Source organism: Nomascus leucogenys, chromosome 10 (assembly GCF_006542625.1).
Source record: "Nomascus leucogenys isolate Asia chromosome 10, Asia_NLE_v1, whole genome shotgun sequence".
Classification (NCBI taxonomy): Eukaryota; Metazoa; Chordata; class Mammalia; order Primates; family Hylobatidae; genus Nomascus; species Nomascus leucogenys.
Window position 1 is genome coordinate 5682490 of NC_044390.1, and position 27832 is coordinate 5710321.

A 27832-nucleotide genomic window follows, 5' to 3' on the forward strand; every position below is an offset into this window, starting at 1 on the left:
ATGGAATACTACTCAGCCATAAAAAGAAGGAAATAATGTCTTTTGTGGCAACTTGGATGGAACTAGAAGCCGTTATTCTAAGTGAAGTAACTAGGGAATGGAAAACCAAATACCATGCGTTCTCACTTATAAGTGGGAGCTAAGCTATGTGGATGCGAAAACATACAGAGTGATATAATGGACCGTGGGGACTGGTGGAGGGAGGTTTGGAGGGGAGTAAAGGATAAAACACAACAGCTGGAAACAGTGTACACTACTTGGATGATGAGTGCACTAAAATCTCAGAATTTACCACTGAAGTCTTACCCATCCATGGAACCAAAAACCACCTGTGTCACAAAAACGACTGAAATAAAATTAAAGAAGAAAAAAAATAAAAATAAGCACATTTAACAAAATATTTATTCATAAAAATAATTACATTTTTCAAAACTTAAAAACAATGTGTAAATAATGTGTAGTTAGGATCTTAATGTTTTCCAAAGGCAATTTTATAAACATACAGATTATTCTTTTCTGATTTAGATATTAGATGGTGGTAATACTAGAAAATACAAATGATTAGTAAGTCAGTTTTCAAAAGAGACATTTTTTCACTGTTGTCATAAATCTTCCTGATAAAGAAGAATGAATGTATATCACATACATTATTAGAAAATGTCAATAAAATTTGGGCCAAAGAACAAATGAAATTCTAAGTGACTGGAGCAAGAGTAAAAGGAAATAGAATGGATGATCCCATAAATCTTTTTTTCCTCTTTAGCCTTTGAAAGGAAATGCTTTATAGGAGAAGTTTCAGAATATATTTTTTATTTCCTTGGGTATTAAGAAATGAAATCTCTTCTCACAGTTGTCTTTGACAGTAACTTGGAGAAGTCTATTTTGTAGTAGACTAAATTCTACATTTTAGATTCAGGTGTTTAATTTGACTAACTTCTTTTGGTATTATTTTGCCTTTTAAATGCTGAAATATTTTACTTAAAAAGGAATCACTGGAATTGTTTAACATTGCAACAATCTGCCTTGAGAACAACTTTTGATGTATATATAATTTTACAATTCTATCTGTTTCTCATTTGATTCACACCATAACCCTTTGAAACTAGCACCGAGATGTAATCTCTAAATTCTGTTTTCACAATATCTGAAAGACAGACAGAGGTTACTTAATTTCCTCAAGGTAACCAAGTTTATAAATAGTAGGGAGTTGGGACTTCAGATCTTTTCTTATCTGCTTGTGTTATTCATGGGTATTGAATTCTCATTACCTCATTGAAGTTATGTATTTATTTATGTCAGAATGGAAGACCCTATATAACAACCCTTGCTTGGCAGGGAAATGGGGAGAAGCGTGTAAACTGGATAACCTTTAAGTTTCCTTCTGATTTTCTGATTCTGTTTTTCAAAGGTGACTTTCTATAAGCATTTCATTTCACTTTTAAAGTATTTTATTTTTACTTGGGACAAGTGCTAATATTGGTATAGTGCTTTACTATTTATTGAGTGAATTCTTTTTTATGATCTTATTTAATGCTATTACCAGTTTTGAGTAGACATTATCATTATAGTATCTCCTGAAGAAAAAAAAAAGAAAATGAGACTAAGTACAGTCATGTGTTGCTTAATGACAGGGATACATTCTGAGAAATGTCTAATTACGTGATTTCATCATTGTGTGAACATCATAGAGTGCACTTACACAAATCTAAGTGGTACAGCCTCTCACACACCTAGGCTACATGGTATGACCCATTGCTCCCGAGTTACATGCCTGCACAGCATGTTACTGTACTGAATACTGTAGGCAATTGTAACACAATAGATATAGAAAGTATTTATGTATCTAAACATATCAAAACATAGAAAAGGTACAGTAAAAATGAGGTATGATAATCTTTTTGGACAACCATTATATATGCAGGTGGTCTGTTGTTGATCGAATTATCATTATGTGGTGTGGGCTTATCATTTCTCCAGGATCACAGCTTTAGGTAGTTTGCATAGCTGGGACACAAATCCAAGTCTTCTAGATTCAGATCTTGTAAAATAATGCTGATTTTTCAAAGAGAAATGTTAAAATTTAATTCTTAGTTTCTCAGAAATTATATCATTAGACAATTTAGGACTCCTTGGATTCTAAATAGTTCTACAACATATTCTTGTTTTTTTTTAAAATCATGATTTCTTACATTTAGCAATTAAGTCAAATGTTGTGACTTTAGGACACATTCTGGACAGTATGTTTTACCATTTACCATAATTTTGTGTCATATCATACCTGTTTTTCTTGTGAGCTATCAAAATTCTAACCTTGCTTCTATTAAAATTTACTCCAAACTTTTTCATTTATTACTTGCATCTAGAGTCTGATTTTATGAAATATTTAAATGTAAATCTTTCTGTTATGTTCACCCTCCCCATTAGTGATTTGTTGTATATAAGAAACAACTTTATTATATATTGTAATTATATATATATTTTTATTTATGTGTGTCTGACTAGCATTTCATTTAGTGAGTTAATGGAATTTGCTTCTTAAATGCATCCAAATGAAAATACAGTTTTGTTTAGAATTACTGCTTTTGATTGTTGATATATATTTTGATATAATTTATGCTAATAATTATTAATTAATTCTTTCTAAGGTTGAGTAATGCAGTTCAGGATTTTTACTTTGAAAACCTGGTGGAGATTAAGTTCAAAATTTTTAGGTAGGATATATTGAATATGTGTTGAAATTGCATTAATGGTGGAACTTGTCTTTTAAATGAGTTTCCCTTTTGAAATAATTTTTTATGCTTGGAGAAGAAAGGTGAAGAAATACAGAAGTAGGAACAAGGAATACTCAAAGCGTGTTGTGTCCCATCACTGAGAAGTTATTAAAATTTTTTTATCATTATTTTTTCACCCTGGGCTACTACTACAGTTAGCTTGTCAGGGTCCCTTACATACTGCATTTTCTTTCTCTTTTACATGCTCCTTAAATCTCTTATTCCAATTCTCTGTAGGAATGATGTGTAAATTTTATAAATGTCTCCTTGGTGTTAGGATAACTTTTTTGTTGTTGTTGTAAACAAGGAATATGCTTGTAACTTCAACTTTTCCTTCAAGCTAAATCTCAGATATGGGCTATCTGGAAAGACCTCTTTAAAAAAAAAAAAAAAATGGGAGCTGGTGTCCTCTTCATTTTACTCAGCTCATCTAATTAATGAAATAGGTTAAGTTTTGCCTGTATGAATTCTATTAAGTAGTTTAATTGGTTAGTCAATGCGTGCTCTCGCTCTCTTTCTCTCTCTCTGTGTGTGTGTGTGTGTGTGTGGCATGGGGTGATGGTTTTCCAGGTAAGTAAAATAGCCAAATGTTGAGTAGGCAAAAACTTTGAAACCCAATTTTATGTCTTAGTACCTTGAATGATTACTCTAAATTCCCAGCCAGCATCTAGTATTCTTTTTAAGTTATCTATTTAATACAATTTGTCTTGCTCAGCCTATTTCGTTGTTGTTGTTTTTTCCTTTTTAGGGACATAGTTCTCAAACTACTTCAGTATGAGGCATCAACAAATGTAGCAGACAACAAAGGGTATTTTCCTATTCACCTGGCTGCCTGGAAAGGAGATGTGGAAATTGTGAAGATTCTTATTCATCATGGACCATCGCATTCCAGGGTCAATGAACAGGTGCACTTGCCAAATGTTTGCTCATGATGTAATTTTTCTAGTTTTACAAACGCAAAGCCATATTGAAAATGTGATTTTTTTATCTTTACCTTGCCCAAAGGCCTTTCCATTGCTGAATTTCCTAAAAGGAGAAATTTGAAAAATTCTTTGGTGTTTGGATATGATGTGCAGGGACTAAGTTGGGCATTTGTAAAGATACTTTGTTAACGGGAAAATCCTACATAAAGGAAGTAGTTGAAATATTTTTGCCTGTCTTATATAATCAGCCATTTTATAGCCATTGAATATTTAAAGATAGAACAGAATTCATGTTTGTAATGAGAATTAGAATGTTTCTGAATACAATTTTAAATGCTAAAACAATGATATGCCTATCATTTGCATAATGCTTTACCATTTACTTAGCACTTTCACGGTTAAGTACTCTGGTGAATCAAAATGCGAAATATAGCATATACAGTTGCTTGTCATATATTAAGTTAAAATTTTTTGATATATATATATATATATATATATATACACGCACAAACACATATGCCCAGAATAAGTTGAATAAAACACAGCAGCAGTATGATTCTGACAGGTAATGTATTTGTAAGTACACAATATCTATATTACACATAATGGACATATTTTAAAAAGAAAATCAGTGTCAGTATTCTGAACAGATAAGACCACAGATTCCAGAAAGTAAAATATGGTCCCCTAATACAGTGTGATAACAAACATCTTGAGCTCTGCATGCCCCCTACTGTTCCCATTTTGTAAAACTATATTTGAAAACCAGCAGGCAGTCCAACAATTGAATTACAATCACGGCATTAAGCTGCAGGTTGGCAGTTGTCCAATATCAATGCAAGTAGGTTACTTTAGGGCAAGCATATCTAATAAAGCACAATTAGCATATTGTTCAAATGGATGCAGACTTTGCCGGACTTTGAAATTCAGACTGAAGGATAAAAAGTAACAATTGCTGTAAACAGCAAAGGGAAGAAAAATACATATTTTTTCAATGAAAATATATATGCAGTTGTTGAAAGGACTAATCAGGAAAACATTTTATTAATTGGAAAAGTGTCTTATTAATATTTATCACAATAAAAATTTTCATGTTTACAGGTTACAAAAATGCAGAAATTTTAATAAGAATGCACCAGTCTTTAAAACATGACAGATATGGCTATCTTTATCATCATATCATGCTAAAAAGAAATTTATGACAATGCTCTTCTCTTCCTCAGAAAACCAAAAGTTAGATCATTTATGAGATGAGCCATCTGGTGGTTATTCTTAAAATTGTCTGAATACCGCAAAGCAAACCTGAAATAATAAAATGGAAAAACAATCCAAGGTTAAACAAGAGGATGTTAGTTTTTACAAACAAGATGTTTTTAAATGACATGAAAATAAGAAATAACATATAGTATTCACTTACATTTGAAAGTGAAAAGTTATTGTATGTTTTAAAGAGAAATACTTGTTTTTGGTAATGTTGAATAGATCGGTTAAATTACAAAAAGTGTCCTTTTAAGGAGACCATATTCAAAGTTCTTTGTTCACCTCTGTTGCTTTGTGTTGTGGTTTCTATTGGCAACAAGTTGCAACTTTCTTATGATTTTTAATACCATAATTTTAATATTTTTTTTCTTTGTTATATATATACTCTTTTAATGCTGATCATAGTTTTCCCATTCTATGCCATTTCTCCTAAATTTTTTGATGTAGGATTTTTGTTTTTATAGGTAACTTTTAATTTTACCTTTCTTTTTTCCTTCTGAATAGGACAGAACCTTCTTGTTAATTATAAACTTTTATGTATTTAAACAATAAAGGAAATAAAAATGGTAATTAACATTTATTGAGACATAAGGTAAAGCAGGCACTGTTCTAAACACTTTCACCTCTAAAATACTATTTAATTAATTCTCACAATAATCCTCTGAATTGATAATATCACTTCCATTTTATAGTTGAGAAATCACGCTCTGTAAAACTAAACAACTTGTTGAAGGCCACATGTTACTGAGTGACTGAAACTGAGACTGAGACTCAGGACTTTGACTCCAGAGCCCTTTACACAATAGTGCGTTGGTATTGTCATCCTAAATCCTATCACTTAATGGATTGTTTACTATATGCCAGGCATTGTGCAAAATACTTCATCCCCGTTATCTTCCTAAGCCCTAGATTATTGTTGCTACTATATATATATGGAGTTACAGCCTTAGAGAGAGAGAGTAAATTGACCGTAACATCACAGCTACTAAGAAATGCAGCCAGTGTTTGAACGCGGGTTTTTCTGATCCAAAGCCTAAGCTGTCAACCAGTAATACACTTATGTTATGTTAAAATTATGCATTATAGTCAGGGCTTCATTCTGATTTCTGAAAGTTATCTTTGGTTTCTAATACAGCTTTCTTTAAAAATTATTCTACATTTTAATATTTAAAATTTACAATGCACTTTAAAAATATGTTATCTCTTATGGTTTATAAACTATATTAAAAGGTTTATAGGGAAAATAATATTCTCATTATACAGATAAGATAGGTTTGGAGAGATGAAGTAATTTACATGGTAACACTTCAACCTAGGTCTTGTTCACCATTCTAAACAAAGTGGACTCCACCTGGATTATGGTTTTTTTTTTTTTTTTGAGATGGAGTCTCGCTCTGTCACCCAGGCTGGAGTGCAGTGGCTCAATCTCGGCTCATTGCAAGCTCCGCCTCCCGGGTTCACGCCATTCTCCCACCTCAGCCTCTCCGAGTAGCTGGGACTACAGGCGCCCGCCACCACGCCTGGCTAATTTTTTTGTATTTTTAGTAGAGACGGGGTTTCACTGTGGTCTCAATCTCCTGACCTCGTGATCCGCCCGCCTTGGCCTCCCAAAGTGCTGGGATTACAAGCGTGAGCCACCGCGCCCGGCCTGGATTATGGTTTTTATAATTGCCACATCCTTCTTTTCTTTTATCATCTGATTATTTCCTTTTTGCAATTTAAATTTCCTTTAAATGGAAAATTTTTAATTTCTTTAAATTTCATTAATCCTTTCTTCCCTTTACCTTCTCTTCCTCTTTTTTTTTTTCTTTATTTTAACATTAGGGCAAAACCCAGAGGGGCCTTATCTGAAAAACACATTGCCTTTGTCATTCACCAAAACTCGAATCCAACTCTTGTTAGATGTTTTACTCTGAACCAAGAGGTTTTGGTAAATGGCTTTTGTTAGCCAGTTTTGTTCTATCATCCATTATCTGGAAGGGTCCTAATGTTTCAGAGAATACCCATTTGGTAAAAAAGAAGGAATTAAAAACCTTTTAAGAATATTCTGTGTAGCCATACTAGGAATTTATTAATCAGTGCCTCATCACAGCCTATTTATTTCAAATTAGATTATTTTAGATCACTTGTGAGCACACACAAATACACAATCATGCTCTTGTAAAAGTACCACCGTTGTGGCGTCCACTGAGGTGACAATCCACGTATGTGTTGATCATGGATAAAATCTGTGAACATTGTCTCCTGAGTAGGTCTTGAATGATTGAAATATTTTCCCTTGAGATCTGAACAGTGCTAATTGGTGTTACTAGAAAATTTTTCAGTTTTGCTCTTGTAATTTCCTAGGCTCAGGGCTCTGGAACAGTAGAGAGGCCTTTGAGGAATCCTTATTTCATAATTGGCCTTTCTCTTTTCTCAAAGAGATACTGTATTTTGAAAACTGAGATTGAATCTCTTTCAGACCAGGGGGAAATTTGGGTTGGTCAGGAGGTATATATCTGTATCATATTTTCATGGTGTGAAGTAATAAGATTGGCTATTTTATAAGCCTGATATGAAAAGCAGATAAGAAGACCAGGGAGTCTAAACCTGTATGTGATCAATGTTTATGAAGAAGTAGATTATAGTAATACTTTCAAACCAAGTAAAGAAGGACTCCTGACAAATGATGGAAGAGACAGTACCCTCAGCTGGATTCCCCATCTAACAGGTCTTAACTTTTCATTGATTGTCTTGAAAGAGTAGATTTTCCCTCTGGGTTTGACCTTCAATGCTCTCTCTTGATACTTATTTACAAGGTAAAGTAGTAAGAAGCCTTTCCTAGTGCTATTTTCCCCTTGTCACTCTACTCCTTTTTAAATTTTCAAATCTTCCCTCTAGACTCTCAACTTACTTGCATTCTTCTATCATCTAGGGCAAGCTTGAGTTACTTTCTAGAACATTAAGATTTGTTTGGGTTTGAACCCTTCTTATCCTTTTATTTTCATCAGAATAGCTATCTAAACAGCTACTCCCTATTATCGGCTGGTGTTTTTCTGAGCAAAACCTCTAGAAATTCTGCTTTCAGATCGTTAATTCCCAGCTCTTCTTTGACAATATAGCAACACATGGCAGACAACATGGTATAGTGGAGTGGGTTTTGGATTTTTCAGATACAGCTTGCAAAATATCTTAATTCTACTTGGGTATGTAATTTAACCTTTTTGTATTTTAGTTTCCTTGTCCATGAAGTAGACAATTTTAATATAAATTTTGGAGAATTGTTTTAAGAGTTAAACGAGACAATATATATAGTTTTTAGGCACTCAACAAGTAGTAGTAGTAATAGTTCTTATTTTGGAAGGTGGTATGTGTGATGGTTAAGAATACCCACTTTGGGTCTTGGCTGCTTGCATTCAAATCCTGGTCCTACCGCTAAATGGCTGTATAACGGAAGGCCAGTTATTCAACTATTCAGTGCCTCAGTTTTCTCATCTGTAAAATGAAGATAATGATAATAGTATCTATCTCATAATGAGGATTAAATGAGTAAACATATATAAAATGCAACTATGTCTAGTATGTAGTGTTAGCTATGATGATAACTCTGATGGTGGCAGCTGCTCTTTCTTTCCGGAACCCTCATTTAGGGTTATTGCATTTTTGTTACTAAAATTTCTTGTTCATTTTTCTCCTGACCCTTCCACCACCTGACATACCTATACACCATCTACCTATATTGCTGAAATAGTCTGAAGGGTCCGTCTGCCTTGCAACTGGGTTCAGTTTTCTGTATCTTAACATTTTTAAAAATCTTGATACATTTCTAGGAAAATCTCACTGATTTTCAGCTGAACCCTTATAAGCTGCACATGTTGTACTGTGATACTCCTAGTAACTTGTCTGGGAACTGATCTAGGTCCATCCTCACAACCCATGATAACGTTTCAAAAAGGTACTTCTATATCTTAAGGCCAAAATATTTTCATTTTCTTTGCAAAGGAAGCAATGATTTGTACTTACATGGAAAATAAAATGAAACTTAATTTGGGAAACCTTTCTATAAATCTTTTGTTACCAAGAATTTACCTTCTCATCTGTCTTTTGGAAAGCCAGTCTATTAAAAGTCTGTTATAATTGTTTTGATCTCTCTTATTAATAAATGTCCAAAGATGTGATGCACAGTGCAGATATCACTGTCCATCTGGATCCAGGAGGGCCTCTGAAAAACATGGCTAAATCATGTATCATTTTTGGAAGGTGGCATATATGATTTAGGGAAATGTTGGATTGTTTTTGATTAAAGTGATAAAAATAAAAAAAAATTTTTGATTCAATGAATCCTAGATACTTTTATCAAATATAAAATTCCATTAGGCATACTTGTTAAAATGGATAAATCTTAACTTATATTTCAAAGCATTGCAGGTTTTAAATTACTGCGTTAAGATTTTGATAGCAAATTGAATTTCTGAAAATGTGCCTTTTAAAAAATCTTTATCTTAAACAGAACAATGAAAATGAAACTGCCTTACACTGTGCAGCTCAATATGGACACTCAGAAGTAGTTGCTGTTCTCCTAGAAGAGCTCACTGACCCGACAATTAGGAATAGCAAGCTGGAAACACCTTTGGACTTGGCGGCACTCTATGGACGGCTTAGAGTGGTAAAAATGATCATCAGTGCGCATCCTAACTTAATGAGCTGCAACACTCGCAAGCACACGCCACTTCACCTTGCTGCGCGCAATGGCCACAAAGCAGTCGTGCAGGTGCTGCTGGAGGCAGGAATGGATGTGAGCTGTCAAGTGAGTGTGCTTTTAGCTATGCTTTAAAAGTGACGATGCTGTTGCTTGGCCTTGGGATTCAAATGTGAAAACCTGTATGTAGAAATCTTTTAATCAAATTGTTCACAAGTATTTTTGTAACTACTAAATTCAAGGTACTATACCACCTACTTTTGGGAAATATGAAGAGCTACAAGGCATAATCTCTCACCTCATTCTAATTTGAGGGCTATACACATGAGAAGTTAGTAGATGGCAGTTGTGTGTGGTATCATTAGTGATTGTTTCCTTGGTCCCAGTGTCTAGCACACAGCCTGACATACAGTAGGAATCCAGTCAGAGTTTAATGAATGAATGGAACAAAATTCACTTTAACGTTGTTGAGTATGTACTTTGTGTTTAGCATGTTGACACATTTAGAATTCAGTTCTCACAACTGTCCTGTGTGATTGAGAACTATTAAATTTCAGTTAAGAGATGAGGAATCAGATTCAAAGATTTAAGAAATTTGTCTAAGGACACATAGTTGATAAAACCAGGACGTGAATTTAGACTTACTGATTAAAGTCCAGGCCTCTTTCCACTGTAATGTACTGTTTATACATAACTAATGACGGAATGATCACTATACCTAAGGACAATCAGAAAAAAAAATAGAAAAGCTGTGATTTGAGGTGAGCTTTGTAAGAAGAATAGGATTTGGATAGGTTTTGTTTCTCCACAAGGAATGGGCAACCTACTTTAAAAAGTTTAATTTAATTTAATATATTTTATTATTATTATTATTATTGAGACAGAGTCTTGCTCTGTTGCCCAGGCTAGAGTGCAGTGGTGGGTGGCATGATCTCAGCTCACTGCAGCCTCCACCTCCTGGGCTCAGGTGATCCTCCTGCCTCAGCCTCTCCAGTAGCTGGTGGGACCGCAGGTACACACCACCATGCCCAGCTAAGTTTTGTATGTTTTGTAGAGATGAGGTCTTGCTCTGTTGCTCAGGCTGGTCTTGAACTCCTGGGCTCAAGCAATCCTTCCACCTTGGCATCCCCAAGTTCTGGGATTATTGGTGTGGGCTACTGGGCCTGGCCACAACCTACTTTTGATATCTTGTCTTAAGTTAGCCCCAACTCCAAGGTTAGTCCTTTTTTTTTTTTTTTTTTTTTTTTTTTTGTCTTTTCCTTCTTTCATGGTTATTTCTTGGCTTCCAAGTTAATGGCAGCTTTCTTATCTTCCAGAGACTTTTTTGCTTTCTGTCACATTGTGACCTTCTCCCCTTATTAGTAAGCCATTGCTGTGAAACAAACTATCCCAAAACTTAATAGCTTAACACAATAACTCTTTATTTAGCTCATAATTCTGTGATTGGCAATTTAGTCTCAGCTTAACTGATGGTTCTTCTGGTCTTGGCTGTGTTCTGTTGTGTGTGAAATCAACTGCAAATCAGTTATGTGTTTCTGTTTCAGAGGCTGGCTGGAAGTTGTCTAGGGTGATAGGTGAGACTGCCACTTCTCTGTCATGATTCAGCAGGTCAGCCTGGTCTCATTCACATGGCATGCATGGTTCTGAGAGAGAGAACAGAATTGTACAAGGCTTCTTGAGGCCTAGGCTTGGAACTAGCACACCTTCACTTCTGCCATGTTTGCTTGGCTGAAGCAAGTCATAAAGGCAACCCATATTCAAGGAGTGGGAAAATATAGTCTACCTCTGTATTAGAAGAGGGTGTGAATTGTAGAAGGCTGTGAATACCCAGAGGGACGAAATGTGGCAAATTTTGCAATAATTTATACACTCCAGGTGGAATGCGTGCTCACAGATGGGGTTATTTTTCCTAGGAATTGTTCAGAGATTGAATCCTGTATTTCCAGAGTTTTCTTTATGGAATTTAGAAAAATCTCAGGCCTTCCAATCTCAGATTTAAGGCTAGCACCCTGAACCGGAGCTTGCTTTAGAGCTTTGCCTTCATTATTTAGTAGTTTAGATATTTGTAATATCTTTTCTCAATTTCTTATTTATTCAACTTTGGCAGCCTCTCAAAAAAGCATAAGAATTTTTTCTAACAGTCATATTAAGGAAAAACAGTCTCTCTCCTCAAAGGGGTATTGAAAATAAGTAGGTATGCTTACTATTGTAGGTGACTCACAAAGTTATTTTCCTAAAAGTTGTTTAATGATAAACTAGATGTTTATTGTATAAATGTTGAATTTCTCTAATCTGGATGTACTGCTTTCACACTTCTGTAATATTTTTAAACTTGATTGCACAGACTGCAATATAACCAAGGACTTTCACTCTGACTGAGGTCAGTAAGCTTCTTGGTATCCCTGACCAAGATCTTTTCACGTTTTGTACTAGATGACATGACCAGAAGGGAAAGAGTTTAAATTCAATTTTATAAATATATGTGATATGCCCCTTTTTTCTGCAAAACACTGTATTTTGTGCTTTTGGAGAATAAAAAATCAAAACTATCTCTGCCCCACGCTTAGTGGAGGAGACAAAAAATTTGCAAGAATAACTCCCAACCATGACATATAATAAATGCTAAAACAAAGAGTTGTGGATCTACGGGTGAGGAAAATATGGATTTTAAGAGGGAGAACATGAGAAGTCATTGATGGAAGTGACATTTGAAGAGGACCTTTGAAAATCCAACACGACTTTGAATTTTAGGTGGCCTTTGGCTTGCATATGTGCATTATTTGGCTAAAGAGTATTTTAAAATATTGAATTCGAGTGCTTTTAGATGGGGTAAATGCTTTCCAAGGCTCTGACCTCATTCTACCATTTTGTATCATTGCCATTGTCATTCCTTTAGATTGTCTGCTTGGTCCTCACCACATTTAGATTTGTTATTCACATATCAGAGGAAAGGCAGACAATATGCTTAGATCTCTTTGAACACCTAATCAGAAGTATCAGGGGTGATGTCTGAGTAAGGTGGACAACTTTTGTGTTGCTATAACCTCTTCTGTTGACACTCATTCTAAGAATTCTAGGAAGTAGAACTGACAACATCTTTCTAAAATATATCTCAATGAAATGAATCTTCCATAATATGTTTAGCCTTAGTTGATATTTTGCTTTTGTTATTGTTGCTTTGTTCATAGAAAACATGTTTGTTTGTTTTTTTGTTTTTTTTTTGGTCTCATTGCCTTTTTTTGGGGGGGGGTGAATATTTAATTTTATTACTCAAATTAATTGTTACCAAGTTTTTCCCATCAGACTCAGTGCAAAATTTTTTAATATGAAGTAGCTTTGTTGATATTCTCACTGGCTGAGAGTGAACAATGTAGCTAGTAGCCTTAAATTGTTTCAGTAGATTTAATATTCATTAAACTGCTCTAGCTAACCTGTTGGGAATTAGTATTAAAAGTAATCCCATTTGGTAAATTATAGTATTGTACTTTTAGACTTCAATTACATTCAAGTTATTATGAATAAATCTTTAAAATTTATAGATGGCTTTTGAGGATCTTGTCTTTTCCTAGTAATTACATGTGATTTGATTTTATTTTACTTTTTTTTTTTTTTTTTTTTTTTTAAGGCAGGGTCTTACTCTGCCACCCAGGCTGGAGTGCAGTGGTGCAATCATGCTCACTTCAGCCTAGAACTCCCAAGCTCAAGTGATCCTCCTGCTTCAGCCTCCTGAGTAGGTGGGACTATAGGCATGTGCTGATGTGGTCGGCTAATTTTTTTAGTTTTTGTAGAGAAAAGGTCTCACTATGTTGCCCAGGTTGGTCTCAAACTCCTGGGCTCAAGTGATCCTCCTTTCTTGGCCTTCCAAAGTGCTGGGATTACAAATTTGAGCCACTGCACCCGACCTACGTATGTTTTTAAATGCAGCATTAATGTTAGTATTTGCTCTAGAAGTTTATTTTCTGCATCATTACTCTCTGAGTAATTTTAAATTATAACACATATTTAAAATAGTAAGTAATACTTTGGGCAAATTTCATATCATCTTTACTTATAAACCCTCTAGTCTTTAAATATTTTTAAATAAAGAGAATTAGTCAAAGTAAGATATTAAGAAAGCAGGGTTGAATGGGCAATTTTCTCTTGAAGTTGGCAATTGTTTTTATGGATTTTGAACTTGCTTTTGGGTAACCAGATAGCAATAGTGCCATATCATGCTGGTGCTTTCATTGTGTGAGTTTCTTATAAGTTTCTCTCATCAAAACTTGAAGAGTTAGAGAACTAGTACAACCTTCAGCCAGTTAGACTTTATGTGACTATTAAAGGAAATGAAAGTAAAATTACGGAAAGTTAATAATAAAAAGTACAAGTTTCCATGCTAAGAGCTGTTAAGATGCAAAACTAAGTAAGATACAGCTTTTGCTCTCAAAGGCTTATAGTGGCACCAGAAATAAGATATGTGCATAGGCGATAATTATCCATTATAACCCATTTACTCTGATTTCCCTAGATGATAATTTCACAACATCTCCCTTCCAAAACTTCAACACCTCCTTCTCTATCATCCCTCTCCGATCATGATACTCCTTTTATTTCACTGAGGAAACCACAAGCAATCACAGATTTCCACCACCACATCTGCCAATGTACCTGTGTCTGCTTTCCTTCCTGGTGCTTTAAATGAACCTTTTAGGTTTGTATCTAAGGCTAATTCCTCTCTACTTGTTCATTGGATCCTATCCTTTCTTGTCCACGTGGGAACTCTGACAAATATTTTCTGTCCTTAATAACGTAAGTTTTTTCTTTCTCAACTGTACCATTTCCATAAGGATGCAAAGATGTAATACTTCTCATCTTTTAAAAACTCTCTTGATCTCACATTTCCTTCTCCTTACCATCCCCTTTCTCTGACCCCTTTATAGCAACGCAGTTAGAAAGGCTTGTTTTTACTCATTGTATCCAATTCCTTTCCTCCATTCTCTCTTGAGGCCACTCTAACTCCCTCACTCTTTTAAAAGTCCTTGCTTTTGCCTTTGTCAAGTTGTCTAATGACTGACATACTTTTAGATCCAACAGTGAATTCCTGCTTCTCCTCTTACTTGATTCATCATCAGCACTGACAAAGTCAATATCTGTCTCTTCTTTGAACCACTGTTTTCTTTTGACCTCTGAGATACGACTGTCTTTTGGTTTTCTTTTAGTTCACTGGTGACTTCTTGAAGAAGCTGGGGGAAGTTATGTTTGATGCTGTAAGTTAGCCTGGGAATCTCTGCTCCACGTGTCTGTTATCTTCCTCCTGGGACTAGGCAGGGGGGCATTGATTGTGCACAAGAGAGTAAGCTCAACCGTGCAAGCACAGTTTGGGCCTCTGCTTGCATCATGTTGGTTACCATCCATTGGTTAAATCAAGTCACAAAACCAAGCCTCAAATAAAGAGGGAGAGAAATATACTCAACTCATATAAGTGGAAAGAACTGCAAAGTCATACGGCAAAGAGCATATAAAAGGAGACGCCAATAATGTAATCTATCGTGTCCCTATTCCATAGTTAACTGCCCTCATCTTCTTGATCTCTAAGCATCAGAGTGTCCCAGGGCTTTATACTCAAACATCTTTTCTTCTCTGTCTATACCTACTTCCTCATTGACCTCATCCAGTCTCTTGAGTTCCAATATCATCTTTATCTGACAATTACCAAGTCTATTTCTTCATCTCAAGACTCCACCCTAACTCTAAATTTGTGTATGTAATTACCTACTGGACATATCTATCTGATGACTAATAGGCTTCTCAAACTCAGCATTTCCAAAGCTGAAAATGTAGCATCTGTACCCCTTTCTTCAAAAATTTTCGTATCACCTAGTCTTTCCCATTTTATCAAAAGGCAGTGCCATCCTTCTAGTTGTTTGGCCCAGAATTTTACAGTTTCTTTCAGATTTTACATTCAGTTCTTCAGCAAATCCTATTGGTTCTGTGCTCAAACTGTATCCAGAATTTCACTACTTTACATTATCTTCAAGATTAACACCATAGTTGAAGACGTAATCATCTCTTGCCTCCTGACTAGTTTCCCTCCTTTTTTTTTTTTTTTTTTTTTTTTTTTTTTTTTTTTGGCTTCTGTATTGTCTGCTTAGGTTGCCACAGCAAAATATTATAGGCTGAGTGGCTTAAGCAACAGAAATTTATTTTCTCACAGTTCTGGAGGCTACAGAGTCCAAGATCAAGTTCCGGCCAATTCTATTCCTGAGTGAGGGCTTTCTTCCTGGCTTGTTAGATGGCTGCCTTCTTGTTATATCCTCACATGGCCTTTCTTCTGTGCATGAATGGAGAGAGAGTTCTCTGATGTTTCCTCTTTCCCTTATAAGGACACCAGTTCCATTGGATTAGGGCCACACCCTTATGACCTAATTTAACCTTAACTACTTCCAGAAAGGCCATATATCCAAATACAGTCACACTGGAGGTTAGGGCCTTAGCATGTGAGTTTTGGGGCACACAGATATTCAGTCCATAACATACTCCCTTCAGTCTATTTTCAGCCAAACAGCCAGAAGTGATCCCATTCAGTCAGGTAATTTCATTTTCCTACTCAAAAACACTTCTGTTGGTTTTCCATTTCACTCAGAGGAAAAGCCAGAGTCCTTATAGTGTCTGATAGGGTTTTATATTACTTAGTTTCACTGTCTGTCTAAAGCTACCACCTACTCTTCTTTGCCCTTCTTCACTTAGCTTCATCCACAGTGACCTTGTTGTTCTTGTTGGAACATATTATGTACACTCCTACCTCCAGGCCTCTGCCTTACTAACCCTCATGACTTTCTTCCCCCTTCTTTCCTCAGGTGTCTTCTCCAATGTCACCTTAATAGGGAGGCCTTCCTTTACTTACCTTACTCACTACTCAAGCAACTCCCTTTCTTTTACTTTTAACTGAACCCTGGCTTCCCTATAAGGATACCCTAGCCCCTCCTGCCTTCTCATGCCATGCTACCAGGCACTGTGCTCCAGGAGGAAGAAAATTTGTTTCCTGCTCGCTCTCCTGGAGTCATAGACTAGTAGGGATGACAGAAAATAAGCACATAAACAACATAAAAATGACAAATTGCAGTGAGTGCTATAATGGAAACAAACTGGGTACTGTGATTGAGACGGAAGGGTCAGAGCGGTCTCTCTTTGGATGTGCTCCTTAAATGAGGCTAACTTTCTAAGAGGCTAGCCTCAGAGAAGTAAGAGATGAAGCCATGAGATAGAAGGGCTTACCAGAAACAGAATGTAGGGAGAGAGAAGAGGCTGATTAAAGAATATTCAGGGAGTTTCTGGAAAAAGAGGTCTGTAAAGAAGCAGTTATAAGAGGAATGCCAAGACAGCACAATTTCATGTAATCAATTCATTTATCATATATTTATTGAGTGCCTATTATGTGCCAGAGGATATGGCAGTAACAAAGCTAGGCAAAAATTGTGCCTAAAAGAGGGAAGATGACTTTTCATAAAGTGTGGAATGAAGAAAAGTAAGATAGCGGATAGAAGCTTGAAGTGAAAGCAGGTTCACAGGAAGTTTCTTTGGTTGTTTGTTTTGTTTTTAAATAGTGGAAAGCTGTGTATGTTTATGGAGAAAGATTGCCTTGAAGATGCAAGAGGCAGAGATGATCAAAATTCAAGAAGAAGCAGAAAGTGATAGAATAAAGAGCACAAGTGGAGAATTAGTGTTAATGAAAAGAAGGATGCTTCCTTTGATATGAAGTGAAGGAAGAGAGAATGAGTAAAGACCAAGACATGAAGTCCCTAGTTTAATAGAGGGAGATTTCTTCTTTTGAATAGCAACAGTAGTATTCTGAATTATTTGAAGACATGTCATATTTCTCGTGTGCCATTCTCCTCCCAGTGCAAACATTCTTATAACCTTTATTCTTCACACGATGTTTTTCTAGGTCCTTTATTCTTTGGCACTCTCTTCTCTGGACACATCGTATTCTGTCTTTGGTCTTAAAAGTTAGATACCCACGATTGAACATACTCCTCTAGATATGGTCTAGCTAATACAAAAGAACTGCTGCCTTCCAACTTGTTCAGACATCATGTTTGTTGTCAAACGCTAAGTTGAGTTGTTATCTTTTAAGTTTTTTTTTGTTTGTTTTTTTTAATTTCAAGAGGTGCCCACGTGGCTAAGTACCAAACAGGGTATTAGGGAATTTTACTTCTGAGTTAAATGCCATTCTAGTTGTTTTTTCTTCTCCAGTAAGGTTATCTTTATTCACCAGTTGTTACAATAGTTGTGGGTCTTGCTTCTCACAGTTTATGCTATCTGTGCTGATCGTCACCACAATCATTATTGCTTATCATAATTGTTATCTTTATTTTCTCCTTTAATCAAGAATCAGTCTTCCTTTATCTTGTTATTCTCTTTTGCAGGCTTCAGGATAATGATGGTTGGAGTGCTAAATTTGGAAGGGGGAACCAGTGCAGCTAAGCTCTGACATCTTTGCATCCCTTTTCCATCTGCTGTTTTGGCACTCTGGTAGAATAGATAACCTAAAAACGACTTTAAAACATCTAGAAATCTTGGATAAAATATAACAAACATCCCTTTAAATGCACAACTGAGCTTCCATGGAAGTCACAGAAATATGTAACGCCAAAAAGAAGGGAAGCTGAAACCCAGGGCTGTAAACATGAACGTCATCTTCTCTCCCTTTTTCTTGCGACTTATCTTGTTTTTCTCAGCTTTGGTGCTACCAAGGCTTGACTTTAATAGGCATTTCCAATCAATGAGAGAATTTCTTTTGCTTTCATCAACAATTCAGTTATTGATGTTAACATATATATCATTTCAGTACTTTTCGCTCAGCTGTTTTCATCACCGTGTTCAGAGGTTTGTCTTTTTTTTTCCCCTAAAAGGTGCTGAGATGTTATGAGTGCTTTATGTGTGGTTACTGGATAAGTTTTGAAATATCACTGTGTTATAAACTGCATGATTATCGATTTTGGAAATTTTGTTTTTTTAAAATGATTAATTTTGATAAAATGGAGAATTTTGATCCATAAGAAAAGCAGGACTGAAATCTCCAGGGATGGGAGCCTTTGGGTTCACCTTGTTCGATGTTGTTTCTTTGTAGACTTTCTACTTTCTTGTAAAATGTTTTGGACTAAATATTTCACAAGAATAGAATTTTTCAAGGTCTGGCCAGTTATGGGTTGTAGATTTGGGGCAGAATGCTGAGATGTACAGAATAGTGCTCATTTGAGTGAGAATATTAGACAATTAGACACGGACTCTGTCTAGGGTGTGATAAGCCACAGGGCACTTGATTTTTTTTTTAAAATCTTTACACCTTGGCAAAATATTCTTAAGTTTTTCTAATCTCTGATGAAAAGAAGGAAATTATTACATAATCTATATTTTGAAAAGTCCATGGGTTTGACATATTTAAATTCTGTACACTATGTGACAACATTGTGATAGCAGTAAATAGTTCTTGGTACCACTGTTTACCTTAGAATTATGACACCAATCCATTCCATTTGACAGTTCTCATGTTCTCTTACCAAAGAAGCTAATTACAGCAACCTTGAATTTGTAAAAACGGATTCATTTTTACAGGCTAAAAATATGTTTATCATCTACTAACCTTTTCTATTTTTATTGAAGAATTCTGTGTCTTCTTATTGTGTGAAAACATTAGTTCTACTTAACATAGCATTTTTATCTTGGAATAATGTAAAGGACATACATGTATGTAATTAATATTAACATAATTGAGGTTACTTTTAAAAATAGGTTTTCTAATTGCTTTTTTAATAGAAATATTATTGATAATACTTGTCATTACTTTATAGTTTAATAAAACACTTAAAAAATCTTATTTGTTGTATGTTTATCTTATTTAACCTTCCCAATAACCATATTAGTTTTTTAAAATTTGTATTTTATTTTTAGTTTTTCCCACACAAAATGTATCTGTTAGGTTTTTAATGTGTTTCTCATAGGATATATGAATTTTCAGAGATATTAAGTGATTTTTCCAAAGTTATATAGCTACTAAAGGCCAAGCTGCCACTGGAACCCAGGTTTGCTACATCTGCTTTTTCCAGAAAGAGATTTGTTTATTTATGGTGGAGATTATGTATTTTCATTGTCTAGAATATAATAGTTCCCCTTACCCCTGCTGCTCACCCAACCTTTATCTGATGTTTAGTTTTCTGCAGTTTCAGATACCTGCAGTCAACCATGGTCTGAAAACATTAAAAGGAAAATTATAGAAATCAACAACTTATAAGTTTTAAATTCCATGCCATTCCGAGTAGCATGATGAAACCTCTCACCATCATACTTTGTCCTGCCTGGGACATGAATCATCCCTTTGTCCAGCGTCTCTGTGCTGTAGACATTATTTGCCTATTGGTAGCCCTCTTGATTATCAGATCGACTGTTCTGGTGTTGCACTGCTTGGGTTCAAGTCACCCATATTTTACTTAATAATGGCCCCAAAGCGTAAGAGTAGTGATGCTGACAATTTGCATATTCCAAAGAGAAGCTGTAAAGTGCTTCCTCTAAGTGAAAAGATGAAAGTTCTTGACTTACTAAAGAAAAGAAAAACTCGTACACAGAGGTTGCTAAGATCTATGGTAAGAATGAATCTTCTATCTGAAGTTGAGAAGAAAGAAAAAGAAATGTGTACTAGGTTTGCTGTTGCGCCTCAAACTACAGAATTTACAGCTATAGTGCACGGTAAGTGCTTAGTTAAGATGGAAAAGGTCTTGAATTTGTGGATGGAAGACATGAACAGAAATGAATTCTGATTGATGGCATTCGGGTTCAGTACTATCTTTGGTTTTAGACATCCACTGGGGTGCTTGGAATATATTCCCTGTGTATAAGGTGGGACCCTTTCAGTGTCTACAGTGTGCATCATCCTTTATCAAAGTATCTGTGAAGCCAAATCAGTGCCAAAAGTAGACACTATCATATTTTTAAATATTTGTTTAGATTTAGCCTCATATTAACTGTTCTCTTTATTTATCATTACTTCTTGCATCTCAGTTCCTTTTCTGAATTATATCCTGTAGAAGTTCTTTCAGTAAGAGTCTTAAGTAACCACTCATTTTTAGTCTGTCTGAAAATGTTTTTATTTTACTCTCATTCTTAGAAGGTAGTTTGGCTGAATGTACAATGCTAGGTTGATAGTTTTTTTTCACTTGTCACATGAAGGTATTATACTTTCTTCTGACTTTATTATTATTATTATTTATTTATTTTATTATTATACTTTAAGTTTTAGGGTACATGTGCACAATGTGCAGGTTTGTTACATATGTATACATGTGCCATGTTGGAGTGCTGCACTCATTAACTCGTCATTTAGCAATAGGTTTATCTCCTAATGCTATCCCTCTTCCCCTGCTCCCATCCCACAACATTCCCCAGAGTGTGATGTTCCCCTTCCTGTGTCCATGTGTTCTCATTGTTCAATTCCCACCTATGAGTGAGAACATGTGGTGTTTGGTTTTTTGTCCTTGTGATAGTTTACTGAGAATGATGATTTCCAGTTTCATCCATGTCCCTACAAAGGCGGGAAATCCATGTCCCTACATTTTTTATGGCTGCATAGTATTCCATGGTGTATATGTGCCACATTTTCTTAATCCAGTCTATCGTTTTTGGACATTTGGGTTGGTTCCAAGTCTTTGCTATTGTGAATAGTGCCACAGTAAACATATGTGTGCACGTGTCTTTATAGCAGCATGATTTATAGTCCTTTGGGTATATACCCAGTAATGGGATGGCTGGGTCAAATGGTATTTCTAGTTCTAGATCCTTGAGGAATGGCCACACTGACTTCCACAATGGTTGAACTAGTTTACAATCCCACCAACAGTGTAGAAGTGTTCATGTTTCTCCACATCCTCTCCAGCACCTGTTGTTTCCTGACTTTTTAATGATCACCATTCTAACTGGTGTGAGATGGTATCTCATTGTGGTTTTGATTTGCATTTCTCTGATGGCCAGTGATGATGAGCATTTTTTCATGTGTTTTTTGGCTGCATAAATGTCTTCTTTTGAGAAGTGTCTGTTCATGTCCTTTGCCCACTTTTTGATGGGGTTGTTTGTTTTTTTCTTGTAAATTTGTTTGAGTTCATTATAGATTCTGGATATTAGCCCTTTGTCAGATGAGTAGGTTGCGAAAATTTTCTCCCATTCTGTAGGTTGCCTGTTCACTCTGATGGTAGTTTCTTTTGCTGTGCAGAAGCTCTTTAGTTTAATTAGATCCCATTTGCCAATTTTGGCTTTTGTTGCCATTGCTTTTGGTGTTTTAGACATGAAGTCCTTGCCCATGCCTATGTCCTGAATGATAATGCCTAGGTTTTCTTCTAGGGTTTTTATGGTTTTAGGTCTAACATGTAAATCTTTAATCCATCTTGAATTAATTTTTGTATAAGGTGTAAGGAAGGGATCCAGTTTCAGCTTTCTACATATGGCTAGCCAGTTTTCCCAGCACCATTTATTAAATAGGGAATCCTTTCCCCATTTCTTGTTTTTGTCAGGTTTGTCAAAGATCAGATAGTTGTAGATATGCGGCGTTATTTCTGAGGGCTCTGTTCTGTTCCATTGGTCTCTATCTCTGTTTTGGTACCAGTACCATGCTGTTTTGGTTACTGTAGCCTTGTAGTATGGTTTGAAGTCAGGTAGCATGATGCCTCTAGCTTTGTTCTTTTGCCTTAGGATTGCCTTGGCGATGCGGGCTCTTTTTTGATTCCACATGAACTTTAAAGTAGTTTTTTCCAATTCTGTGAAGAAAGTCATTGGTAGCTTGATGGGGATGGCATTGAATCTATAAATTACCTTGGGCAGTATGGCCATTTTCACTATATTGATTCTTCCAACCCATGAGCATGGAATGTTCTTCCATTTATTTGTATCCTCTTTTATTTCATTGAGCAGTGGTTCGTAGTTCTCCTTGAAGAGGTCCTTCACGTCTCTTGTAAGTTGGATTCCTAGGTATTTTATTCTCTTTGAAGCAATTGTGAATGGGGGTTCACTCATGATTTGGCTCTCTGTTTGTCTGTGAATTGTGTATAGGAATGCTTGTTATTTTTGTACATTGATTTTGTATCCTGAGACTTTGCTGAAGTTGCTTATCAGCTTAAGGAGATTTTGGGCTGAGACAACGGGATTTTCTAGATACACAATCATGTCGTCTGCAAACAGGGACAGTTTGACTTCCTCTTTTCCTAATTGAATGCCCTTTATTTCCTTCTCCTGCCTAATTGCCCTGGCCAGAACTTCCAACACTATGTTGAATAGGAGTGGTGAGAGAGGGCATCCCTGTCTTGTGCCAGTTTTCAAAGGGAATGCTTCCAGTTTTTGCCCATTTAGTATGATATTGGCTGTGGGTTTGTCATAGATAGCTCTTATTATTTTCAGATACGTCTCATCAATACCTAATTTATTGAGATTTTTTAGCATGAAGGGTTGTTGAATTTTGTCAAAGGCCTTTTCTGCATCTATTGAGATAATCATGTGGTTTTTGTCTTTGGTTCTGTTTATATGCTGGATTACATGTATTGATTTACGTATGTTGAACCAGCCTTGCATCTCAGGGATGAAGCCCACTTGATCATGGTGGATAAGCTTTTTGATGTGCTGCTGGATTCGGTTTGCCAGTATTTTATTGAGGATTTTTGCATCAATGTTCATCAAGGATATTGGTCTAAAATTCTCTTTTTTGGTTGTGTCTCTGCCTGGCTTTGGTATCAGGATGATGCTGGCCTCATAAAATGAGTTAGGGACGATTCCCTCTTTTTTATTGATTGGAATAGTTTCAGAAGGAATGGTACCAGTTCCTCCTTGTACCTCTGGTAGAATTCGGCTGTGAATCCATCTGGTCCTGGACTGTTTTTGGTTGGTAAGCTATTGATTATTGCCACAATTTCAGAGCCTGTTATTGGTCTATGCAGAGATTCAACTTCTTCCTGGTTTAGTCTTGGGAGGCTGTATGTGTCAAGGAATTTATCCATTTCTTCTAGATTTTCTAGTTTATTTGTGTAGAGGTGTTTGTAGTATTCTCTGATGGTAGTTTGTATTTCTGTGGGATCGGTGGTGATATCCCCTTTATCATTTTTTATTGTGTCTATTTGATGCATCTCTCTTTTCTTCTTTATTAGTCTTGCTAGCGGTCTATCAATTTTGTTGATCTTTTTCAAAAACCAGCTCCTGGATTCATTAGTTTTTTGAAGGGTTTTTTGTGTCTCTATTTCCTTCAGTTCTGCTCTGATTTTAGTTATTTCTTGCCTTCTGCTAGCTTTTGAATGTGTTTGCTCTTGCTTTTCTAGTTCTTTTAATTGTGATGTTAGGGTGTCAATTTTGGATCTTTCCTGCTTTCTCTTGTGGGCATTTAGCACTATAAATTTCCCTCTACACACTGCTTTGAATGTGTCCCAGAGATTCTGATATGTTGTGTCTTTGTTCTCGTTGGTTTCAAAGAACATCTTTATTTCTGCCTTCATTTGGTTATGTACCCAGCAGTCATTCAGGAGCAGGTTGTTCAGTTTCCATGTAGTTGAGCGGTTTTGAGGGAGTTTCTTAATCCTGAGTTCTAGTTTGATTGCACTGTGGTCTGAGAGACAGTTTGTTATAATTTCTGTTCTTTTACATTTGCTGAGGAGAGCTTTACTTCCAACTATGTGGTCAATTTTGGAATAGGTGTGGTGTGGTGCTGAAAAAAATGTATATTCTGTTGATTTTGGGTGGAGAGTTCTGTAGATGTCTATTAGGTCATCTACATCACTTGGTGCAGAGCTGAGTTCAATTTCTGGGTATCCTTGTTAACTTTCTGTCTCGTTGATCTGTCTAATGTTGACAGTGGGGTGTTAAAGTCTCCCGTTATTATTGTGTGGGAGTCTAAGTGTCTTTGTAGGTCACTCAGGACTTGCTTTATGAATCTGGGTGTTCCTGTATTGGGTTCATATATATTTAGGATAGTTAGCTCTTCTTGTTGAATTGATCCCTTTACCATTATGTAAATGGCCTTCTTTGTGTCTTTGATCTTTGTTGGTTTAAAGTCTGTTTTATCGGAGACTAGGATTGCAACCCCTGCCTTTTTTTTGTTTTCCATTTGCTTGGTAGATCTTCCTCCATCCCTTTATTTTGAGCCCATGTGTGTCTCTGCACATGAGATGGGTTTCCAGAATACAGCACACTGATGGGTCTTGACTCTTTATCCAGTTTTCCAGTCTGTGTCTTTTAATTGCAGCATTTAGTCCATTTACATTTGAAGTTAATATTGTTATGTGTGAATTTGATCCTGTCATTATGATGTTAGCTGGTTATTTTGCTCATTAGTTGATGCAGTTTCTTCCTAGCCTCGATGGTCTTTACAATTTGGCATAATTTTGCAGTGACTGGTACTGGTTGTTCCTTTCCATGTTTAGTGCTTCCTTCATCAGGTCTTTTAGGGCAGGCCTGGTGGTGACAAAATCTTTCAGCATTTGCTTGTCTGTAAAGGATTTTATTTCTCCTTCACTTATGAAGCTTAGTTTGGCTGGATATGAGATTCTGGGTTGAAAATTCTTTTCTTTAAGAATGTTGAATATTGGCCCCCACTCTCTTCTGGCTTGTAGAGTTTCTGCCGAGAGATCCGCTGTTAGTGTGATGGGCTTCCCTTTGTGGGTAACCCGACCTTTCTCTCTGGCTGCTCTTAACATTTGTTCCTTCATTTCGACTTTGGTGAATCTGACAATTATGTGTCTTGGAGTTGCTCTTCTCGAGGAGTATCTTTGTGGTGTTCTCTGTATTTCCTGAATCTGAATGTTGGCCTGCCTTGCTAGATTGGGGAAGTGCTCCTGGATAATATCCTGCAGAGTGTTTTCCAGCTTGGTTCCATTCTCCCGGTCACTTTCAGGAACACCAATCAGACGTAGATTTGGTCTTTTCACATAGTCCCATATTTCTTGGAGGCTTTGTTCGTTTCTTTGTATTCTTTTTTCTCTAAACTTCCCTTCTCGCTTCATTTCATTCATTTCATCTTCCATCACTGATACCCTTTCTTCCAGTTGATCGCGTCGGCTCCTGAGGCTTCTGCATTCTTCACGTAGTTCTGGAGCCTTGGCTTTCAGCTCCATCAGCTCCTTTAAGCACTTCTCTGTATTGGTTATTCTAGTTATACATTCGTCTAAATTTTTTTTGAAGTTTTTAACTTCTTTGCCTTTGGTTTGAATTTCCTCCTGTAGCTCGGAGTAGTTTGATCGTCTGAAGCCTTCTTCTCTCAACTCGTCAAAGTCATTCTCCGGCCAGCTTTGTTCCATTGCTGGTGAGGAACTGCGTTCCCTTGGAGGAGGAGAGGCGCTCTGCTTTTTAGAATTTCCAGTTTTCTGCTCTGTTTTTTCCCCATCTTTGTAGTTTTATCTACTTTTGGTCTTTAATGATGGTGATGTACAGATGGGTTTTTGGTGTGGGTGTCCTTTCTGTTTGTTAGTTTTCCTTCTAACAGACAGGACCCTCAGCTGTAGGTCTGTTGGAGTTTGCTAGAGGTCCACTCCAGACCCAGTTTGTCTGGGTATCAGCAGCGGAGGCTTCAGAACAGCGGGTTTTTGTGAACTGCGAATGCTGCTGCCTCATCGATCCTCTGGAAGTTTTGTCTCAGAAGAGTACCCAGCTGTGTGAGTTATCAGTCTGCCCCTACTTGGGGGTGCCTCCCAGTTAGGCTGCTCAGGGGTCAGGGGTCAGGGACCCACTTGAGGAGGCAGTCTGCCCGTTCTCAGATCTCTAGCTGTGTGCTGGGAGAACCACTACTCTCTTCAAAGCTGTTAGGCAGGGACATTTATGTCTGCAGAGGTTACTGCTGTCTTTTTGTTTGTCTGTGCCCTGCCCCCAGAGGTGAAGCCTACAGAGGCAGGCAGTCCTCTTTGAGCTGTGGTGGGCTCCACCCAGTTCAAGCTTCCTGGCTGCTTTGTTTACCTAAGCAAGCCTGGGCAATGGCGGGCACCCCTCCCCCAGCCTCGCTGCCACCTTGCAGTTTGATCTCAGACTGCTGTGCTAGCAATCAGCGAGACTCCATGGGCAAAGGACCCTCTGAGCCAGGTGTGGGATATAATCTCCTGGTGTGCCGTTTTTTAAGCCCATTGGAAAAGCGCAGTATTAGGGTGGGAGTGACCTGATTTTCCAGGTGCTGTCTGTCACCCCTTTCTTTGACTAGGAAAGGGAACTCCCTGACCCCTTGTGCTTCCCGAGTGAGGCAATGCCTCGCCCTGCTTTGGCTCGTGCACAGTGCGCTGCACCCACTGTCCTGCGTCCACTGTCTGGAACTCCCTAGTGAGATGAACCCAGTACCTCAGATGGAAATGCAGAAATCACCTGTCTTCTGCGTTGCTCACGCTGGGAGCTGTAGACCGGAGCTGTTCCTATTCGGCCATCTTGCCTCCCTCCCTCGACTTTATTATTTTTGTTGAGAAGTCAGCTATTGATCTAATTATTATTTCTCTTTAGGCAATTTTTTCCCTCAGAGTGTTTTAAAGTTATTATCTTAGTAGTTTTGTAGTTTTACTTTGATATGTCCAGGATGTATTCTTTTCATTTATCTTGCTTGCTGGTCCTGGAACTTAGTGTCTTATCAATTATGTAAAGTTCTTAGCCACTGACTATTATTTACCTCTATCTGCTTCTTCTCAAACTGATTAGACATATGTTGAATCCTCTTATTTTATTCTGTCTTTCATATTTTCCATCTCTTATTTCTTTTTTACCTTCTTTGCTTATTTGTTTCTGTAATCATTTAAAAATTTTAAATGTAAAATTTTTGTGGGTACCTAGTAGGTCTATATATTTATGGGGTTCATGAGATGTTTTGGTACACGTATGCTATGTACAATAATCACATCATGGAAAATTGAGTATCCATCCCTTCATGCATTTATCTTTTGTGTTACAATTATTTTATCTTTAAATGTACAATTGAATTATTATTGATTATAGTGCCCCTATTGTGCTATCAAATACTAGGTCTTATTCATTCTTTCTATTTTCTGTATGCTTTAACCATCCCCACCTCCCTCTAACTGCTGTGCCCCCACTACGCTTCCCAGCCTCTGGTAACCACCCTTCTTTATCTCTATGAGTTCAATTGTTTTGATTTTTAGATCTCACAAATAACTGAGAACATGTGATGTCTGTCTTTCTGAGCCTGGCTTGTTTCACTTAGTATAATGATCTCC

General features: G+C 36.6%; 1 protein-coding gene across 14 annotated transcripts in view; it reads left to right on the forward strand.

Annotated features, from left to right (window-relative positions):
* The window catches only part of ANKS1B (ankyrin repeat and sterile alpha motif domain containing 1B), a 1250661-nt gene that overhangs the window by 165502 nt on the left and 1057327 nt on the right, over positions 1-27832 (forward strand). For all 14 annotated transcript variants that reach the window (XM_030819772.1, XM_030819768.1, XM_030819762.1 and 11 more), the window contains exons 3-4: positions 3520-3676; positions 9444-9740. In XM_030819772.1, coding sequence (XP_030675632.1) covers positions 3520-3676; positions 9444-9740 — 454 coding nt within the window. The remainder of the gene's footprint in view (positions 1-3519; positions 3677-9443; positions 9741-27832) is intronic.